General features: G+C 36.0%; 1 protein-coding gene and 1 long non-coding RNA gene across 5 annotated transcripts in view; both read right to left on the bottom strand.

Annotated features, from left to right (window-relative positions):
* The window catches only part of LOC139981641 (syntaxin-like), a 65,802-nt gene that overhangs the window by 34,002 nt on the left and 9,878 nt on the right, over positions 1-21,922 (bottom strand). For all 4 annotated transcript variants that reach the window (XM_071994183.1, XM_071994182.1, XM_071994181.1 and 1 more), the window contains exons 4-6: positions 13,804-13,878; positions 7,486-7,559; positions 2,393-2,501 (exon numbers count right to left, since the gene is read on the bottom strand). In XM_071994183.1, coding sequence (XP_071850284.1) covers positions 2,393-2,501; positions 7,486-7,559; positions 13,804-13,878 — 258 coding nt within the window. The remainder of the gene's footprint in view (positions 1-2,392; positions 2,502-7,485; positions 7,560-13,803; positions 13,879-21,922) is intronic.
* Positions 2,502-7,475, bottom strand: LOC139981642 (uncharacterized). Its single transcript, XR_011797901.1, has 2 exons — positions 6,281-7,475; positions 2,502-6,232 (listed from the first exon to the last, which is right to left on the bottom strand). It is a non-coding gene; the product is annotated as an uncharacterized lncRNA (long non-coding RNA).

Genomic DNA, 21,922 nt, shown 5'->3' with positions numbered 1-21,922 from the left:
TATCATCCGTTATAGAAGATCAAGACACAACAGCATTTACAATGGGATATGGCTTGTATCAGCATTGAAGGCAATGCCTTTTGGGCTTATGAATGCACAGCCAACCTTTCACAGGCTAATGGAGATGGTACTTAAAGCATTACAATAGAGTAAATGCATAGATTGCTTGCATGATACTGTTCTTAGTAGAGATTTTGTCTACCACCTTTATTCTAACTTACACAAAATTCAACTTTCAAATCAGGTAAGTAGAATCAAAGTGTAACTGTCTAAATGTCAACTGTTTTGGAATGAAGTTTGCTTCTTGGATCACATGGTATCAGAAAGAAGAGTACAACATGATCCAAAGATTATTTCAGTTATCTAAGAATGGAATAGTCCATCAAGTTCAACTGACATATGTGCTACTATAGGTCTGTGTTCTTACTACAGTTGTTTTATTACGGGCTTTGCAACTATCTTATTGTTCAAAAGTAGGAGACCATTTTGCTTCTAGTCCTGAGATAGTGATAGCCGGAGAACATTTTCAAATAGCCTACACAAACTTGATTATCATAACACAATCTTTTTTATCATCTATTGATGGTTTTATTAAGGACTCATAGCTGCATCTGTAATGTTCTTTGCAGTTCTTTAAAGGGTACAAAGTTTTTGGAGTGATTTAGTGAGGGTTTTCCATGTGTTGTACCTTTATTCCTGAGTCCCAAAACCACTTTTCATGTCAGTGATAGGCTTCAAAGTTTTTAGCAAATGTTTCTTAATGTCACAGAGTAATTCTTGCATTGTTGGTAACTTCAGTGTGTTTAAAGTCTGAAAAATGCAGTCCTTAACAAATTTTAATTGTGTAAAATGTTTCTTGGATTCTCTCCCAGATTTTTGTCCAAGTACAAGACAGGTGTAAGCAGGTATGTTTAATTTCAACTGTGCTTACGCACTTGTGCAATACAACGCTCAACTAGTGAAGTTTGGCAAATTTGAATGTTGGTAGCCAATGGGCTTTTCAGTCATCAAGTTCGATAGTCCATATACAGTAATAGGAGCACCCAGCACCCAGTGCATAGGATTTTTTTGAGTCCTGCCTTAATGTACAGATGAACCAAGAAGGGGGTACTGTTCTTGCAGGATACAGAATGTCGAGATGTTTCGATTATGTAAGAGTCCGTTGGTTAGCACACTTATGTTATCATTTCCCGCTACAGTCACCTGTATGTATTATATACTGGTGCTTCCACTTAAGCTATTGTATGTGTAGTGGATTGTATATAATTGGAACTACATAACTTTCAGGTCGTACATTGAAAAGGTAAAAAACATTTATATGCCGATAGTCTGTCTATGCCAGATCTACTCATTCGGGAAGTTGAGATACTACTGAATGGTTCACAGAGGTACAAATGGCCTCAAATCCTCACATATGATTCTAAACAGACGGATAGTCTGTTTGCTGTTAATGTCATTGCTTTTGAAATTCCTCGATTACAAAGAGAAAATCCTTCCTTAAATGAATACAAACACAACCATCACCTTTGGCTTATATGACAGATCTTTAAGAAGAACAGCTTAGTAAATTCTTTGTCCGTTTGGAAGATATCATAATTTCAAAGTCCTGTCTGGGAACTGTTTACCTTCTCTTTGTTTTGCTTTTCATGTTTTCAAGGTAGAGTGTTAGAAGTGTTGACAATGAGACCAAATGCCATCATTAGATCATGTTAAAAAGAGGTTCAAACATTGTTCTAAAGGAGGAAAGGCAGAGAAAGATGAGACACATGTGTCTTGATGTCAAACTTCATCCTTCTTGGTATAAAGGGAACATTAAGTCTGTGATTCGAATTCGAAGTTGTTCATGACAATAAATGTCTACCACAATAGACCGATAATGATGGTAGGGTGATGATGGGAAAATACCTGTTTGTAGAAGCCTCATCGCACAAACTCCAGAATTACGAAAGTAATTACTGTATTTATTTATAAAATTTGTTAGCGCGCTGACCAGTATTACACCTGTTTCACTTTGGCTTAGTTGATTGTTGAAGCTAAACTAAATGTAGAGTGATGTGTTGAGTTAAACCTGTTATCTAAGCTTCTTAGGGTATTACTGGAAACTATTTTACCTGTCATCCTTTGCTTTATCCCCTACTGAGCTGCATTAAACAAATGGAGCACAAACTGCTACCTTTTAATAATATGTAACAACACTTGAAAGTTATAATAAAAGTTGAATAAACATTTTTTTTTGCCTGTGTTTGGTCTGTTCTGGTCTGCTACAAAACTTCTATGACATCAATAGTTCATTGTTATCAACATGGTATACATTCAATCCAAAAATAGCAATTTAAGTATGCTTGGGCAAATTCAGTTATAAAGAGGAAGTATTAAAGACTAAATAACTCACTTATTTCTAGTTGTCTTTGAATTCTTCCCTTACATCTTTCTCTGTAATCCGTCTGGGTGCTGTTATAATCAGTCATGACTTCAACAAACTTACGGGACAGGGTGGAATGCTGTAAAGTGGGAGATAAAATACTTACAAGGGTAAGAAAGAAGGTAATGATTACTTGAGAACAGAGTATCTGGCACTGTGCGTTCGTGAGAGTTCCCAATATGTGTATATCTGGGAGCATTGCTCATTAGCACATGTGCATTGTCTGCCAATACAGTCGCCCCCATTCAATATGTGAGCGCTCGTGAGGGTTCGACTATTTTACTATACATCCTTGATTACTTGATTGGTGTACAGAAATACTTCTAAAAATAAAACTGTTTATAATGGTAGCATAGTTTTATCGAGAATAGCAAATGAAATTAACGATTGAGGGAAGTATAGTCTACCATCGTCCGAGGACTAATGGGTGGGGAGATTTGTGTCTGTTTGTGTGTTTTTGTTCAGCAGATCACTAAGCAAAAAGAAATGTATTACTTAGTTAAAGAGCGAAATGTCAAACTACACATTATTCATGGCCAATCACTCCCTGAGGACACTTTCAAGAGCTCTACTGCACATTTGCAATTTATGTGTTAACCACAACCACAGATGAGATGTCCTTTGTCAGTTCTTCATATGTCATCAGTAGGCCAGTCTTTTAACTACATGTGTCCTTTATCTTCAAGGGCCTTCATCCAATAATGTGCACAAATAAAAATTTGAAAACCCAGGATTCTATGCAAACTGAGTAATGCAGCTCTCAGTTGGTGGCAATCCTTATATAGCTGTTTTTTTTTATTTATTGGGTGTGCCAGTCAGAAGCCACAGTAAACTGGTTTATTATTTAAATCTGAATTTTCTACCCTGATAGACAACTTGAGGGCCTTTTGAAGAATTTTCACAGGGAGAGGGAAGTTTAAACACAAAATTGACCCAAGTGATAACAGTATCAGAGGTGTATGAAGCTAGGCTATTTCTGGTGGGGGTGGGGTAGGGTTGGAGAAGGTACCAACAGTGCAGATAAATGTCTGGTTGGGAGGCCCCTAGAAGCTTGTGATCTTTGTTTTGTTTTCTGAAGAATCAACTGTAGAACCGAGGTTAAGGGGGTTCAAGATTAAAATTTGGTGGAAAATAAGTACTGCTCCTCCCATGCACAACTGTGGCTGCCACTCCATTCAGATATCCCTTATGAGAATTTCAAGCAAAAACAAAACTGTAAGAAAGAGGTATCACTGAAATTTCCCCTTATCCCACATACCACAAGCTACCACTTCAGGATTTTTTTCAGCAATTCAACATTATTTAGTCAACGCACAATTTTAATTAGACCTAAAAATCCTTAGCATTCAGAGTAAACATGTTAGTATGTTTGTAAATAAGCATTACAAAAAAAGAAATAAATGCCATTCTTCCTGCACTCACCTAAAAACCAAAATCAAAGAATTATTGAGTGCATTGCATCCATCTGCAAAAGGTTCGACAAGTTGCAAACATTTTCTTCTAAAAATATCAAAAAAGGTGAAGACCTTTGGTGCTTTTGACAGAATGAAAGGTAACTGAAGGTCAGGAATCTTTGATGGCTTTTGTGGATCAGTATGCAGCTTTGAGATCCAGTGTCAAGGCCCACATGCCCTGTTTGAGTGGTGGAATGATCATGGATAATGTCTTCATACAAAATCTCTTTGACAAACCCTTGAGTGGTTTCGGATTCAAGTTCTGTCTCCAAGACTTGCCTTTCTTTTGCTGTCAAGAAAAAAGATAATTGGAAGAAGGGTCCCTCCTCTCACATCTTCCTAACAACCACACCCTTGTTCAGGAGTTCCTGGAATTTGGTGGTGGTAGAGGTCTAAGGGTACTGGGATGAGCTACCTTCCCCCTACCTCTACAGGCTGTGAGGTGAATTCTATATGATAACCCTCGGATACCACATCCAGAACCAAGGAATTGGAACACAAAACTCTCCAGTTCATTATAAATTTGGCTGTCTCTTTGTAGGCAGTGACGCGACACCACCTATAGGCCTTTGCCTCGATTGAGGATGGCTGGTCACATAAGTTCAGTCTAGTCCTGTCCTGCTGTTGGCTCATTAGTGTGGATACACATGCAAAGTAAGACCATACACACACCATCACCAATGCATTCCTTTTGCCTTGGCAAGGAATCAAAAAGACATACTACAGTACTGATTTCGCTTAACTCCCGTTGAAATTTGTAAAAAGAAAATAACCGAATTTCTTCGTTTTTTATCGAAATTCCCCGATTTTTATCGAAATTTATCGAATTTTAACAATTGGTTATCTCAGTCATTTCCTTCGTGGAATTTTCAACGATACGTTTTTAAATGAAATAGAAGGTCAATATGTGGTTACGCGAAACGTCAGAAAACGCGTAACTTCGTTTATTAGTATCGACTAGACTTTGGAACAGTCGTTTGAAAGTAAGAATATTCACAGAGCCATTCTCAAACTTGCATGAGTAGTAACACACAAAGAAACATGTAGAAAACTGACGGGGGACGTTTTCTAACTGTGAATCCCAAACACAGCGACATAAGTCTTAACTTCGCCAGGCCGCTTGAGAGGTTGCAGTACAAGCTATGTACCACGAGGCTTCCTTCTAGATAAGTTGGAGTGCTGTTTAACCATTTAAATAACAATGAATGGACATATAAACTTTGTTTACTTGCAGATTACGAAAAATAGTTATTTTTTAGAGATGTATATTTGGTTTTTTATTAGAGTTGAAGTATGAAACTTTGTTTCTGAGCGAAAACATGTTACTTGAAGCAAAATAAAGATGCCCCGCCTATTCTGCGAGGACGCTTCCATTTTTCAAAAAGGCGTTTTCTCTTCTTATTTTTTTTCTATTTTGTTTAATATAGATTTGGCATGAGACATGTTACTCAGTCTAACTTTGATGGAATAATTTTATACCAGAAGTGGAAAAACTTAACAGTTACAGTATTACTTTCATTTTGGATCATTTCCGAACAAGATAACACACACACAAAAAACGACCTTACTGAATGACAATAAGCTGAAAACCATATCGCAAAAACACAAAATCGCTTATAACTCAAAAACAGAATGAGATATCGACTTTTGTCGGCTGTATAGGGATTTTAAATACGTAATTTTCTTGCGCTCTTTCCGCCTACGTTATTTCTGAGTTTCTCCGACGTAAGCTGCAGAACATAATTTCACAATACCAGTTCCGCGAAATTTATTTACACAGTAAACAGCGTTCATTATGGTTTCTTTCACAACGAATATTCAAAGTTGTGCTCCACACGCTTCACAGATATTGTTTTATGTCATTCATTTTCAATTCTACTTTAAATTACATTTCCGAACGATGCATTGCACGCCTTATCAAACATTCCCGATAAGTAAAACTAAGGAAGGATATTCAAATATATATATGATTTTATGAGCTGTTCCACTTGAAAAACGATGATAAAACCGAAAAAACAAAACATTTACTTCTCATGTGACGCATACCGGAAGACTCATAAAAACACCCCCTTCTCATTAAATTAAATTTACATGCCGTCAGGCCAGTTGAAAGCCCTCCCCAGTAATGTTTGATCAGCTCTCCCCAATATACAATACTCAAATAAGCAATGAAAATATATTCATTTTCCCCAGATTCTCCCCAACGGTGGGCCCCAAGCCACTGCTTTATTTTCTTAGTAGTCATGGAAACAATTGTTTGCAACTCTCTTGCTGGCCAGGTGTTTTCAAGTTTTATTAATAGCACGACTTCTGATTGGTTCATTCAAGATAAACTTTTTATCCCTGCTGGATTGTTCTACTTATATATATATATATATGAATGAATATTTGGTTTTCAATTAACTTAGTTACAGGTTACATCCATTCCATTACGAACAGTAGGGGTAAAAAAATGTTTGCTTCTAGAGGCAGCCAGCCAAAGGTTCTGCAGTGCTAAACCCCCACGAAGATAAATACCATGCTAAATAACAGATGGTAGGCGTGAATTTGACAAAACCAGGTTTCTGATTGGACTAAGCCTCTCAAAAAAGTTTTGTCGCTGGGGATATCCAGGGTAGGGAATTCACATGTAAGCAGCATACTGTAGGTGACCCAGACCCAGGCTGCGACCTAAATTACCAGGGCAGTCCATCTGCATTCGCGGGCAACTTTGGGTTAGGGGGAAAATAACAGGATGTTTTTTATTTTGCGTGCATTGAAGCCGGCGGGAGATTTTTTGGACGGAATGAGCTCTCAGAAAAGTTTGAAAGTGAGCGCGGTTCGTAGTAAACGGTACTGTAGTTCGTCAGTAACACAGGAATTTATTGGAAATAAAAATCTCTTTGATATCCAGCTACGACTGTTTCATTGTGGATATTTTGTTTTTTTATTTCTTGTTTTTCTGACGCTGCGTTCCTTGGTGAGTTAACTTAAACTTATCTTAGTTAAATACTAGCCTATAACTTAAGAGTCGTAGAATGTGCTTGTTACGATCGATGAAGACTAGTTTTTATTATCCTAGCCAAATCATTTTTCAAACACCTAGTACAGAACTTACTCTATCTACAGTACAATCAAACTTTTGTAACGTTTGTAATATTCCTCGGCAACTTCTGGTGGAGTCTGAAAACGGCTGTAGTTACACTACGGATTCAACGCAAGTCACAACCTTGATATGTCTAGAATTGCCTAAGCGGTTTTTGATCGCGATAACTATCGTGGAAATTTCGTTGAAACTTCGTTGACAACCGTGCCCGCAGTAGTCTAAATCTTGTCAATGAAATTATTCGTTTTTAACCGATTTTCAACTTTTTTTTATCGATTTTCAACGTTTGTTATTGATCGTTGATTTTTTTTCAACGGGAATTAAGCGAAATCAGTGCTGTAATAACTTACTTCTCCTGAATTACTTCTTCTGAATTTCTCTGTCATCATTCAAAATGTGTCTGTAACCTTTTGATTCTTTTTATAAGCCTAGAATCATTATTGCACTTAAGTTTGATTTCTGAACCAATGGGTTTCTAAAGTTCATTTTTATATATTAAACTCTAAACTACCTGTGAGACTTACTTGAGTTTTTCTAATCCTGACATCAGCTGAGTTCATTTGCGAACTTTCTTCTTGCTCTATGCTTTGCTCCATAACTGTCAAAAGAAAAATACCAAATAAAGGATTAAATTAGTACTTTAAGATATTATATACATGTATATATACATGTATATATACATGTATAAATGTATAAACATAGTATATACATTGTATATATGTGTAAACATTGTATATATGTATATATACATGTATATATACATGTATATATAAATGTATAAACATAAGGGTTTATATATGGTCATTTTCACAATCAGTGGTGTAACTTCCAATATTGGCACTTATTGCTTTGTAACTCAGTGACCAAATACCAGAATTCTTAGATTTTTTGCCATTTGACCATCCTAAGTGAAGTCTACCTTGGGTAGCTTAACGAACTTTCTCGGTTTCTTCAGGTTGATTTGGTGGCCATAAATATGCTTAAAATATGCTAGTTCAGCCGTACACTCTCAACTACACTGTTTTTGTCAGAGCCTGTACTTATTGGTGGAAGGTATTTTCCAGTTCTTATTTGGTTGATATTATCAACAAGTGTCCAAACTAAAATGCAATTGTGTTCCTCAGGTTTCCTTCCTTTCCTTCTCCAAGGAACGGTGGCTAGATTTTGTCGTTTCGGAGGTGACATTTTCCGTTAACAATTGGTACCTAAGTTTGACTGCAACTAAGTTCTAGTTAAGCAGTGTAAATTTTGTTAAGTAAGGTTGCATTATTACAATAACTAATGTGTCTAATATCTGGGCCCAAAAATATTTTTCATTTGGAATTCTTAAAAAAATTGTGTTAATTTCAAATTTAATGTTAACTTTTCCGTTAACTTTTCCGTCACCTCCGAAACAAAGCATTCTTCAGCCCAAGATTTATGTAAACAATAGTATAGCCATTTTGAACTTATTAAAATATACCTCACCCCCTAATGTAATATTTGAGTAAAAGTTGTGACAACATGACCAGTCGTTTTAATTTCTGGGAGATTCTTAACTTTCCGTTAACATGCGTCACCTCCGAAACACCTTGTCACCTCCGAAACAGGTTAGTTGGAAATTTGAACCCTACTGATCCAATAAACATCTTCCTTGGCTAAAACTCATATTACAGTAATTCTGTAGAGGTGTAGCAACCAGTATGATAATATCTTTTAAAAGGTCTTTTATTAATTATGTTTAATTTGAATTAAACTATTAATTAATGTTTCGGAGGTGACACAATATTGTTAACACTACATTTTTTACATATCTGCTGTTTGTGTACCATCATATGCTAAAGGATGACTTGATCTACCTTAGAAAACACTGTAACAAACTGAACAAAGTATTAATGAAACTCTCACATGCACAGTTGATGAATAAATTACAAATATGTGTCTTTTTGCCACTTTTTCCCCTTTCTGGACAAGAGATAGCGTACCATTGCTTACATTAGTGCTATTAATAAACTTGAATGAAATGATCGATTAGTAATGAAGTGCTGTCCATAAAAGATCACAATCACCAAACATGCAGTTCTTAAAACTTTATTAACATGGGACAAATTTATCAGATATTAGCTCAATCTGCCTGTGGTCTTTGCTATTGTTTCGGAGGTGACATTGATTGTTTACATGTAATATACTGAACTATCCCTTTGTTTGAGCATATTTCTGAAATATTCTACTAGTGCATACATTTGTGCTGCTGTTATATGTTACCTTCTGTGAGTTCTACAGTGCTGTTGAGTACATGTTCGCAGGTTTAATTTTGCACCATGTTGACCTGTACCAGTATACACATTAATTTGCATGATTCCCACTATAACCACGGAGGGCTATACTATTTGGTCCAGGTAAATATCCTACAAAAGTTCAGAATATTTGTTCACAATATGTAGACCTGCTGCTGTAACATTTGAAGCAATAACAAAGAATCTTATTGCTTCTTTAATGAGCTGTTGTTATCACAGCAAATTGTCTGAAAAGAGATTTCCCAAAAATACATAAAATTTGAACAGGGAATTCCCCTCCCTTTTCTTAAAGGGTGTGAAGAGTGAAGACTGGTGCAAAAGGAAACGTCTAATGCTGGTAATCTGACCTAGTTTCGATGAGGTGTAACAGAAGTGTTAGACACCACCATCGATCCCAGAAAATACACACACAGCTTGCTACCATCGTTAATAGACACTAGTGTAAGTCAGTACAGCTACTGTACAGCACAGCACATTGTACAAACGATACAGTGATGGACATCTCAGGTCCAGCTAAAGATAACAAGGTATCACGTTTCATTACTGTCTGCACTTTGTAGCGACACGAACAAAACGTCAGTTGCAAGCAACAGAAAGTTACATTTTTCAGATGGCCGCACACGGTTTGGGGCGAGTCTTCAATGCCTTTAACAACCAATTACAAACAACTAACCTTTATAGAGTGAAAACTCATTTAACTCTAGATTGTTGCTCCAGATGGTCTCTTACAGTAGGCCTTGTTCACATTTAAGAATGCAACCTGGGCGATTATTGATATTAAGTCGGCGAGGAGGATTAACTACTGTAGTTAAGAACAAGACGCATTCACATTTCAGAACGTCTGTTTGCGAGATTAATATACTGCGCAGGCGTATAAAGGTCATATCAGCTGTTTACATTCCCCCTGTGCTTTGCCATTGTCTTATGTGCTGTACTAGTACATACTGTACTACTCCGTTCACCACTGCACAGCAACGTGTAATCATCGCACATAAACAGTTAACTGTATTCAAACAACTCCGTACTGGCATTACCATAACATTTTAACCCAGATTTGAATTTCTTCCAAACCCTTCAGTGGATGAGCAAACGATCTTGCTAGTCAGTGTTTTACTGCTTGATGTCGCATTTGAGGCTAATCTAACATTAAAGGCATTTAATGTTAGGTCTAAAGACCTAGTAAGGTCTACTGTATCTGTATACAGTAGGCTAGTAAGTGCAACTTCATTATAGGCCAGGCCAGATGTAATGGTTTTAGCCTTTTACTAACTTCCATAGCAGCCGAACCTAAAATCATCCGTTTTGAAATAACCATCAAATTACAGAGTTTGGCCTCTTCAAAAATCTGTCAGTACGGCGTACAATGAATTTAAGGCTATAACAGTAGATTTAAGTGGAAGTCCTGTCATTTAGTTTGCTTTTGTCTCACAACCGTTATCGCGTCTTTTCTGCAGTGTTGGTCAAATCGGTTCAAAGAAAATGAAATGGGTTCACGAATAGCATCGTTTGGTAGTGTTTCTGTTAAGAAGGGCAACGCCCTGACAAACACATACATGAACATACTACCCGCCCAATAGCAACTTGATATATCGGAAATCTCGGGTCACAATTAAGTCTCCGACCATTCACATCACATTTATTGAGAATGCAGAATAAATTCTTAAGACTGCATGCCGACTTGAAGTATGAGTAAAGGAGTGTTCACACTAAGGGAATTAATTTCCCTAGAGGACTTGAAGTACTGGTGCATTCTTAAATGTGAACAAGGCCAAGCTGCTGTTAAATGATTTTAGCCCATCATTTATGCAGTTTTTGACAAGTGTTAACCTAACTTTTCACTAAAACTTTGATAGACTGTGGTTAGGTCATGTTAATGAAGTGTTTTTTCCAGAATAATAGACTGAATGTCCTCTTCAAATTTGTAAAAGGTTACAGGAATGTGACAGTCAGTTTCACTGCCAAAAGTGTAACCAACATAAATGATACTGTAACTAGCAGTCAGAATGGCTAATGGCTACGCAATGTTAATCATTTCTTTGTGGTATAATATTTCATATGCAATTAGCCAAAACAGTGTGAATTTAACCAAATGATTTTGAATGGATACAGTATTGTCTCCAAGTTATCATGAATGGCAGCAAAAGCAGTCACAGTTCTAGTATCATGAATGTCATTAAAATATTATCAACATATCCTTCTAATGTTTTTCATACTTTCCAAGGTAAGTTCTATGTGTTTTAGCATGAATCAAGCCTTCTGGGTTGTGTAAACGTTAAGCGTCACCTCCGAAACAGAAGAGACTGAAGGTATATACAATATGTTGTATGTGAGATAATCATTTGCAATATGAGTGCCACAGTAAGAGACTTCAACCCAATGTTTACAATTGCTTTTTAAATGCCCTTATTTGCTTTACCTGACATTTACCTATTTTTTATAACATAAAACTATTGTATTCTGTGTTCTGTATTCTTTCACTTGTTTCACTAGTTGTACAGGTAGTTGATGTACATTCTCTGCTGCTTGGCAGAGATATTTTTTATTTAAATCAGTGTTTGATTAAAGATGTTATGAATATACATTGAGTTTAAGTGTTTAATTCTTTGTTAATTAGCAAAAAAAGCCTTTACAACAACTTGTAAACATTTTAGTCACCTCCGAAACACATGTAAAATGTTAACGTCACCTCCGAAACGCGTAAGTGGGAAAATTCCAACTTTTGCAAAACTGCATGGATTTTTGGGCAACTTGGATTGGATATTAGCCCTCTGTGAGGAGACATTATTCAGGGTGTTTGACTTGGCCTTATCTTTTTTTTAAATAGTTTAAAGTTAAAATTAAGAAAAACAATCCTTGATTTCCAATAAATTTTCAGTTAACATGGAAATATCTGCAATAGTAATAAAAACTTTCTGCCAAATCCTTTTCATTTTTAAGTAACATATAATGATAAGCATTTTAAAGTTTACTTGAAACAGAGTACTGTTTTAACACTGTGTAAATATGGTTGCTTAAAAATATATCTTTTTGCTTAAAGTTTCCTAGAGTCATACAGTCACCGAAAAATTACACCCATAAACGTATATGTTTAAGCTCCGAAAAGTTGAAGTTACAAAAATTTGAACCCTTTAACATGTGATGTTAGTAAAAATTTCAATATATATGGTGTTTGAAATTTTGGCCCTGAGTGTACAAAAGTTACACCACTGATTGTGAAAATGACCATATACCTTTCAGGTTTCGAACCTCTGGACATACAATCAGGGTCCATAGCCTAATGGTTAGGATGTCCACGTACAGAGCGGAAGGCCCAGGTTCGAATCCCGGTGGAGGCTGAAAGATTTTTCACCGTTCTTGATTTTCCAACTCATTACGATTGTCGTTTAAATATATATACATATACATATATACAAATATAAATATTTAAATATATATATGAAATGGAGGTAAACGACGAAGGCGAATGAATATATATATTTGAAATTGTAATGAGTTTGAAAATCCAGCACAGTGAAAAAACTTCCAGCCTCCACCGGGATTCGAACCCGGGCCTCCTCCTTTATATGCATATTTCAAGCTGACACTTGTGGCTCTATTGACATCCCTTAACGCCTTATTGGACCTGTGAGCCAATGTGTCAGTGAAACCCCAGCAGCTCTAAGTTTTTTTCTCTGGCAGATTCTGGTGAGGCGGAAACAGACTTCGCATTCCGCGTCTACCAGGATCACAATTGGTAAGGTTTCTTGGAAGCATTGAGGGCCAGCCGTGTGCCTTTCTCCTCAGGTACCATCAGTAGGGTTGGTTCAGGGAATCCAAGTACACTTTTGACTATCTGAACCACTCTGTCGAAGGCCTCAATTTTAATATCCACGCCTGTGAATGAGATGTCGGAGTCCTCTGACGCAATTTATTTGTCTCCTTCAAGAGAACTGCTCTGAGAGTAAGATCCTTCCGGCCCTATCAGGTGTCCAATGCTGAGAGGACTTCTAGTTCTCCCAATGGTAGCTCTTGTGAGCTCTGTGGTTCTGAAGCTGTACCAGGACCCGATTTGTCAGGGTTAGGCTTGTCTCTTTAACCGATGGAAGGGACAAGCCGATGAATCAGACGAGGCAGACAATGAAGAAGAGTGACGTCTTTTCTTTCCCTTCTAACAGCTCTACTTTTGGCTATAAAGGGTCAACCATTTAACACATTTAATTCCCATTAAGACTGTATGTTCTCAATGTTCAGCTTACAATTTAAACTGGCACCATGAAACTGCCAAAACAACCTTTCATCACATCTACTGTATGACTTATTAGCCATTAGCCTGGTTAGGATGGTAACTGGAAGGGTCTTTTATTGCAGCTATTTCCTTTTTAAGGCATACATTATCATCATAGTGTTCTTTTTAAATCCACTCATACACACACATTTATCGACATATTGCCATATGATATATGAGAAAACCCTACTAGTTGGTGTCTTTGGAACAAACATCGCAAGTGGTGGACATTGACCATTTACTCGTCAAGCAAAACGATATAGCACTTTGAAAATGAATTATTTGATGCTCAAGATACTTACCCTTTAATTTACCCCGAACTTTATTGGCAGTCTTCTTGATGACATCCATCAGATCCTCTAGTTCTCCTTTCATTTCTAAGGATAAAGTAATAACCTATTTAGATTTTCCGGTCCATGATTCTAGAAATTCTTGACATGACACCACAATAAAGATTCTTGTTTAAAACTTTCAATTTCAATGAAAAGAGAAAGGTATTAAACATTTTCACTGAAATGGCAATATATGAAGTCAATAGTATTTGAGTATATCAATTGCTTTTCAAAACAGTAGCAGAACACATTTCCTTGCTCCACCTAGGCTTGGTGCTGCAAATATGCTTCTGCATTTATGAAGAAGGCAAGTTAAAACTAGAATTGGAACAAGGAGAACTGATAACTGTAATAAGTTGTATGTATCAAACTACATTTTTCTTTCAGCTGTGAATTGACCCACAATTTTATTCAAGCACATCTATTTCAAGATTAGTCAAAATGTCGTCAAAATTTAGATTTTTAACAACTCAGCTGAAAGGATTATTGTAATAATGAGAACATGTCAATGTGTGACATCAAAGGTTGTAGTCCTGTCAGCACAATAAGTATTGTTTACCAAACATGGGAGAGCAGTAGTTTTGGCATAAATTTCATCAACAAATGAATCTCATACAATTTAAATGACAAGTAGGTAGATTGTTTTCTATGAGTTTGGAAGATGTAACAATGTTTGCAAATTCATTACAACTCTCTCAAAATGTACTACAATGAGGATAGTCTAAAGTAAGTTAAAAGTTTATCCCTATGCTGAACATCATACTGTAGTTTTACAGTGCTAACTTTCAGTTTTTTGGTTGCTACAGTTTCACCTCTCACTAGTATCAGAACACTGACATTGATTTTTCTTTAAAGCTCCTTTAAAATAAGGGTGTCTTTTAAGAAAGAACATTAAGTTGAATGACATAATACACTTTTGCGAGGCTATACTCTGCTGGTAGATCTCATGGTCAATATTGCACTGCATTGCTATTGAGAAAATGCAGTAGTTTGTAACAGTGGGTAAACTTGAGCAAATGCCATAGTTTGCATGTGCATGAAGTACAGTATGGTTTGACAATGTTTTACAAGCACAAGCCCCAAACATATTGTCATCAGTGCAGGGTTGCTTACTAGTTAAAAATTCATCTATAGGCCTACATAATAAACCAACCATTCCATTTTGCTCATGTGATTTCATCGCAATGGTGTGGTACTGTATTCATTGACAAACTTGCAAAAGAAGTTAGGCAAAATTTTAATAATTACACATGTGATCATGCACTCTGTACAACTAAGGTCAACTTGAACTTAGTTGAAAGACAGCATTGTTATTTTGAACCTCCGTGCTGATCTTCTATTCTTTTAGATTCGTATTAGACAAAAGTGTAAGATGACCATAATTTTTAACCAGGGAAGAAAAATCATCAAACTGTTTGTTTTCGACAGACCTAACCTTTTGGGAGAAATAAAACCCAAAGTACACACACAACTAGGCCTATGGAAAACATAACAAAACGCATTATTAAATGAACATCTTTCTTTTCAAAATCTTTAACTTCTCAAAAGAACCAAAATATCTTCCAGTTGTAAAGATGATTGTTTGTAAACATCATAACAATCTTATTTCTGCTAAAAATAGTCAATGATATGTTTCCCACTTTCCTGTGATTTGATTTGCTAATAGTCCCTCACCCATTGCAAACATTCTTGTATCTGCAATGCTCTATGACCACAAAGTATGTTCTGCAACTGCACCTACTTGTAATGTTACCTACAGTATCTATGTGTTCCCTCAAATATCATAACATTAGGCCCTGTTGTCACTCGTTTCATGGTACAAAGTTGTAGTTAAATGGTTTCTGAGACTATCACATAATATTTTAATCATTGTTTTGATCACAAAATCTTACCAGTTGAGACAAGTTATGAATTTTGTGGGAAGCTAATATCTCTGACACTGAAGAGGATTTTACATCTCACAGTATGTTTGTTTTCTCCGCATTCAGAGCTGCTTAAAGAAATATGTGCATACATACCACAGTAATGCCTTCATTGCAAACTTGCGTAAATTTTCGCGGTCCATTTGACCATGTGCATCATTTATAACTTTTTGTGCAACGTTCCATGTGTAAACTACTTCATACATTGTCAAAAGTAGCTTGAGTTTTTAATGGACAGTGCGAAAAAAGTTTATACTGTTATGGGAATTGGCCAGGGTTGGGCTGACTTGCCCCAAGTGGTTGGGAAACACTGTTTCTAATGGTGTATACACTTTCCTTCCCACAAAGACAATATGTCGCATCCTATGGTTTCTCTAAAATAAAGAACACTTTAAAATGTGCATTTTTTTAATTAGTTACAGTTACATTTTCTTATTGCAAGAATACTGAAATAAATCTGATGGGATATTGCTTTTTTTCAATCCACCAGTGTACAAACTGTGTAGCAGCATTTTATCTTCTGTTGAAAGACTGAACTATAGTTCCAAAAGCGATAATACTGTAGTCGACCAGACCAATTATATATCCCTAAAAATTTGGTCAACTGTGATATACTGTCCCACAGTAACCCTCTCCCTCTTTTGAAATACAAAAAGGAAACAGTCAGTCCCCAACGCGCGAATGAATGAGCTCAGAGAGCAGATTTCTTGTAACCCGGCCCCCAAAATTTGGCCAGACGTATGAAATTTTGCGAAACTGCTTGAGACCTACTGTACCCCTCTGGTTTAAGTGTTTGCATAATGCAAAATAAGGGGTCGCTAGCCACAATCACGCGGTAAGTTGAATCTCACAACTTTTATTTTTCGTATTATAAAACAGTAAACAATTCTATTTTTGTCGAACTTGCTGATAAATCTCCATTGAATTTGGGGCCATTTTCATGGCTCCAAAAAGTGCCGTGAACTTGACTTTGCTACAGGAGAAAAATGCACATTAATGGCAAAATTGGCTAGATTAGACTATGCTCTTTTCATTGATACCAAATTCGTGATTGGAAATGCCCTAGTCTTGTCAATAATCATTGTATAAACTTACGGCAAAACACAGCGCTATGTAACACAGATGTTAGGACTTTGTATTGGCTCTGCGTGTATAGGTAATGATGTACGTTGCTTTAGTTGTGACAAACGCTCATGTCATACTACTGTATAGTGTACACAACTCATAATTCATAGTCATTATTTTACTATAGCCCTATACAATACCAAAATTTGACGGGTATTTTGGTCCTATGGATGAGGTTTACCAGTTTTTCAATAGTACCATACCACAATTTTACCATGGCTTTTATCACTTTCTATTTCATCTTCACCATGGTTTTATCTCAAATTTACTCTATGTGGACTATGGCATTACCATACAGTAGTTCTACCCTAATTAACCACAATTTTACCCCAATTAGCTTTACCATGGTTTTACCTTAATTGTACCACAGTTTTACCTTAAATTTACCAGAGTTGTATTCCAATTGCACAACAGTTTTCCTACTTGTCTTAATTATTTCAGTACACCACAAATTACCTTACATTTCACCCATTGGTGGATTGTATCATAATTGGCTTAGTTGAAACATACAACAAAGCAACTCATACTGTATGTCATGATGTCATATGTATTGTATATTATGACATACTAGTTTGTATGCACCAGATTTGGTCAATATGCTGCAGTCAAAACAAAGCATGACAACAATATAAAGGGTTAACAGGTTTACAGAATATACATGGTGTGTAAAACATACTGTAAATATGTACCATAATTTTATTCTATAGGGCTACTGTGGCAAATTTACCAGGTTTTACCCCAATTTAACCGTAGTTTACCCCTGTAAGACTAGGGTACATTTTATTGCTGGGAGCATATATCATATATACTGTATGGTGATATACAGTACTATTGTATTCATGTGCTTTTTAACTGATCGACCAAATTTTCCTGGACTTACTGCTTTACGTCAAGTCTCTTCATAGTGTTTAAAAATTTTAATGTAACATGAACGAGGAATAAAGAGACCCAAAAAAATGTGTTGTCATACTTAATAAAGAAGTTCCCTGACCAAAAGTCCCTCAAAGCTGACCTCATCAGGTGTCAGAGTGGCAACCACTGTCTTTTCAGTGGGTGAACTAGAGCTTTGTCTGGCCATTTTTTAAGCCAAAATGCCCTCTCATGTGTCATATTTAATTGCCTGTTGTATATCCTGCATGTTTCCACAAAACTACATAGTTATGCTTGAAAATATACCCAGAACAAAGTCCCCTGTCAAGATATCATCAAGGCTCCATATGCTGATTACTATAGCAACCCCATATACAATTTCAGGAGGGTGAATTTGAAGAGGCACTGGCAGGGATTGTACTCTTTGCAGTGGCAGGGCTTGTACTTGGTAGAGCACCAGGATGGGTCCATCTTCATGAGAGTCTAAATAAAATTACTGCTGGTAATAAATGCAAACCAGTGTGAGTGTCTGATTGTACAGCTAGTACTGAGTACTAGAAGAAGTGATTGCTACAGTACGATATGGCATTGCTTGCATGTGTTGGCAGTGAGTATTTCATGATCTGCAGGCGTCCTTATGCCCCTAACTTCACAGAAAAGTAATTTCACTGCCATGAGTATTCCTCCTATCATTCGATGTAAGCAATTCAATCCCATTAGTTTAATCACTCTTAGTTATATAACATATCGAGAAATACGTACCAATGTGGTATAACACACTCTCCTACTGCTTTTATTCATCATGTTCAAAATTTACAATTTAGTTATTATTTATAACTACAGTATGTATGCAATCTTTCCCAACAATTGTTATTTTCTGAGAATTGCAATGGTATTGTGATCTGTTTCATTGACATTGTGTGGTAGTGATTAATGCACTAAGCTACTTCAATTCAGTAAGAATACAATACAGTAAGAAGTTGGCTAACAACAGCAGTTTCAAAGGTTCTTCCGCTTTTGTTTGCTTAAGACGTTGCTGCCTCCAGTTTGTCAAATGTCATAGTGATTAACCCACCTTTGAGCTGTTTACAAACCACTGTTGAGAAGTGTATAGGTACACAGCTGGCTGTGAACACCCATATTATGAAGGAACACAATACTGCAACTTACAAAACAGCACCCACCATGATCAATTGAGAAATTTCAGTTACCAGAAAGCCAACAGGCTTATTGATTCCTCGTTATATGTTGTACAAATTTATACAGCATTACAAGGTTTTTTGACTTTTTCCTATGCTGACTTCAAATGATCTTTATTTTCCTTCTCTAGCACATAAAAATTCTGTCCCTCGCACTAAAATTCCGTCCCTCGCGTAAAATTCCGTCCTCGCAAAAACTTCCATAGCAGACCACACCCCTTTGAGAATGGTATTTTCTAAATATTTTTACTGCAGGTCTTAAGATAAAACAATAGTTGATACTTTGGAGAGTTTCAGGTATATTACTGAAACATTTCCTCTGAAAACAAAACTTATTGTGTTAAAAAATGCGAGAGACAGAATTTTGACCAAAAAAGTTTTTGTGAACAATGTTTTGATGTAAATGTATGTCATAAAGCAGCATTTTGCGTTTGGTCGCCGTTTTCTACTTTTTGACATGTCCATCAAGTTTTTTACATATCAATCACAAAACAGCAAACTAAGATATTAGCCAAGTTTTTCCCTGCCAACAACTTTAATTGGTGAATAATTAAGGATATTTGCAGATAATGAGAAAAGTGTCCAATTGAGACAAATTCTACATTTAAAATTAATTGCATACAGTTCCCCCAAAACCCACTAGTTTATGGGCGAGGTTTATTGGGATCCCATGGGAAATTATCTTGGAGAAAAACAAAATTGAAAGTTGCAATTTTTCGACTTTTATGCCACCATATGAAGTAAGAATTAAATAGATAAGCTAGTTATGTATGTCGTTATGGCATAGTGGAGTCAGTGAGGTTGAGAAAAATCATAGAAAAGGACGCAAAATGCTGCTTTAAGACATGAATAATTAAATACCAAAATAAAGTTGAACTCAACCAAAGTGATCTACAGTACAGTTACTGTAGGTTACTTTCATTAAAATCCGTCCCTTGCGCACAATATGCATTATTTTGGATTTTAAGCACATATTTCTCAAAATAGACACAAATTTTGGTAATTTTTTTTAAAATTTCTTACAGTCAATATGTACTTTAATAAACTAGAAGTGAATTATTCCCATGGAAATAAGTTTAGGTTAAAGGTTTGTGGTTGACCACTTTGGCTTTCACCCAGTTACTGTGATTGCAAAGTTACAAGACCTTGATCTGTGTTGGCCTCAAATGACATTTGACTTCCACACGAAATAATCAAACTCTTAACTCAAACTAGGTTTAAAACAGATCCAAGCTATGCTGTTGAAGTTATCCTATCTAAAGAATTTTGGATCATCTGGGTTTATCATGCCATAGTGTAATTGTACATTAAAATAGAGGTTCGGGCCATATTGTGACAGCTACAGTATTTCTGGTTAACAAGCAGAATCTAGTGCAATGAAGTCATCGAAACCTCAATGCATTTTGCATTCTAGTGTAATTGATATTGCTTACAGAGCTCAAAAAGCATAACCACTGTTGACTGCCCGGCAAGGTTTCCACCTACTGTACATATGATTAGCAAGTCCTTATCAAACAATTAGCAACGTTAGAATGCTTGGAGATTTTATATCATTTAAAAATGTATTCTGTTGGCAACATTTGCTCTGGTCACTTTAAAACTTGGCAATGTTAAATAAATTTGATATGGTCCACATCTTACTGTAAATATGACTTCAAATTTCTTTCTAGAGGTATCATCTTTTACAGTTTCACCTTCGGTTGACCATTAACTTCCACTTCAAACATCAGGCTTCTAGAACTAGTTGGAAGCATCCACATGCAATGTTTCAGATATATTAAAGCTGCCGTGTTTGAGATATGGTATTTATAAGCAATCATCCACACATACACAATCCAAGTTTATGATTTAGCTTGAAAGCAAAAATTGTTGTAAAACAAAATATACTTTGGTCAGGTAATATGCAGAATACTGACAACAGTGACATGCAACAGTGATCTCAAAATCATTGATGCAACTTCATCTCACCTGACAAATGGTCAATGGATATGCCCTATTGCACATCATGGGGCTCATTAAGGGATATGCTAGACCTGCTGTATTACAAAATCATGTCTGAAACTTAAGTGCACAACTGTACAGTATGTACTGTGGTAAACACAATGAAGTATTTTGGATTATACTTAACAAACAGAAAGGTTAAAGACAAAACAATTTGAAGCTTTTGTCCTATAACTGTAATAGTGTAATATGCTTGTTTAACATACAGTACCTTTAAAGAAAGTACTCTACTGTACATACTGTACAGTATGTGTGTAAAGTGTATGTAATCTGCTTGAAACTTGATCTCAAAGATGGGAGCTAGTGAAACTTACATAATTTACGCAGTGTTTTTTTTTAAATGCTGCAAAAAGTGATGGTAGGAAGTTGTAGTTGAATTGTTTCAAAGAATATCAGGTAATATTTGAATCACTGTTTTGATCACAATGTTATGAGTTGAGACAATTTATGAATTTGGTGGAAAGGTAATTTCATCTCAGATGCTGAAGAGGATTTTTAATCTCACATCAGTTTGTGATCTCAGCATTGAGAGTTGCTATTAAAGTAAAATGGGCATTCAAACCACAGTAATGTCTTCATTGGAAACTTTTTCGTGGTAAATTGACCACGTTTCAATTAAATTTTTTGTGCAACATTCATACAATGTCAAAAATAGCCATTGAAGTTTGAATTTTTTAATTGACATTGTGTAACGAGTTATTTATATATTGTATGTGAAAGGGTGGGAAATGGCTGCGGCTGGGCCAACTTGTCTATGGTGATTGGGGAAGAGGAAAACTTTGTTTAACTTTGAATACAACTTACTGTATGAATAAATTACATTGGGTAACTGTTAGTTGTAACTTTACAACAGGGGTTTATAAAAGCTGTGAGCAAGTACTAGGCCTTTTTGGAGCGTGTTCATCAAGATCTTTAAGTAATATTTTCTGCAGTTAAAAGTGCAGTATTTTTATTCTTGCATTTTCTCTCTAG

This window comes from Apostichopus japonicus, chromosome 15, assembly GCF_037975245.1.
Source record: "Apostichopus japonicus isolate 1M-3 chromosome 15, ASM3797524v1, whole genome shotgun sequence".
NCBI lineage: Eukaryota > Metazoa > Echinodermata > Holothuroidea > Aspidochirotida > Stichopodidae > Apostichopus > Apostichopus japonicus.
Note: the sequence above shows the minus strand (reverse complement) of the source record. Positions and strands in the feature narration are given on the sequence as shown.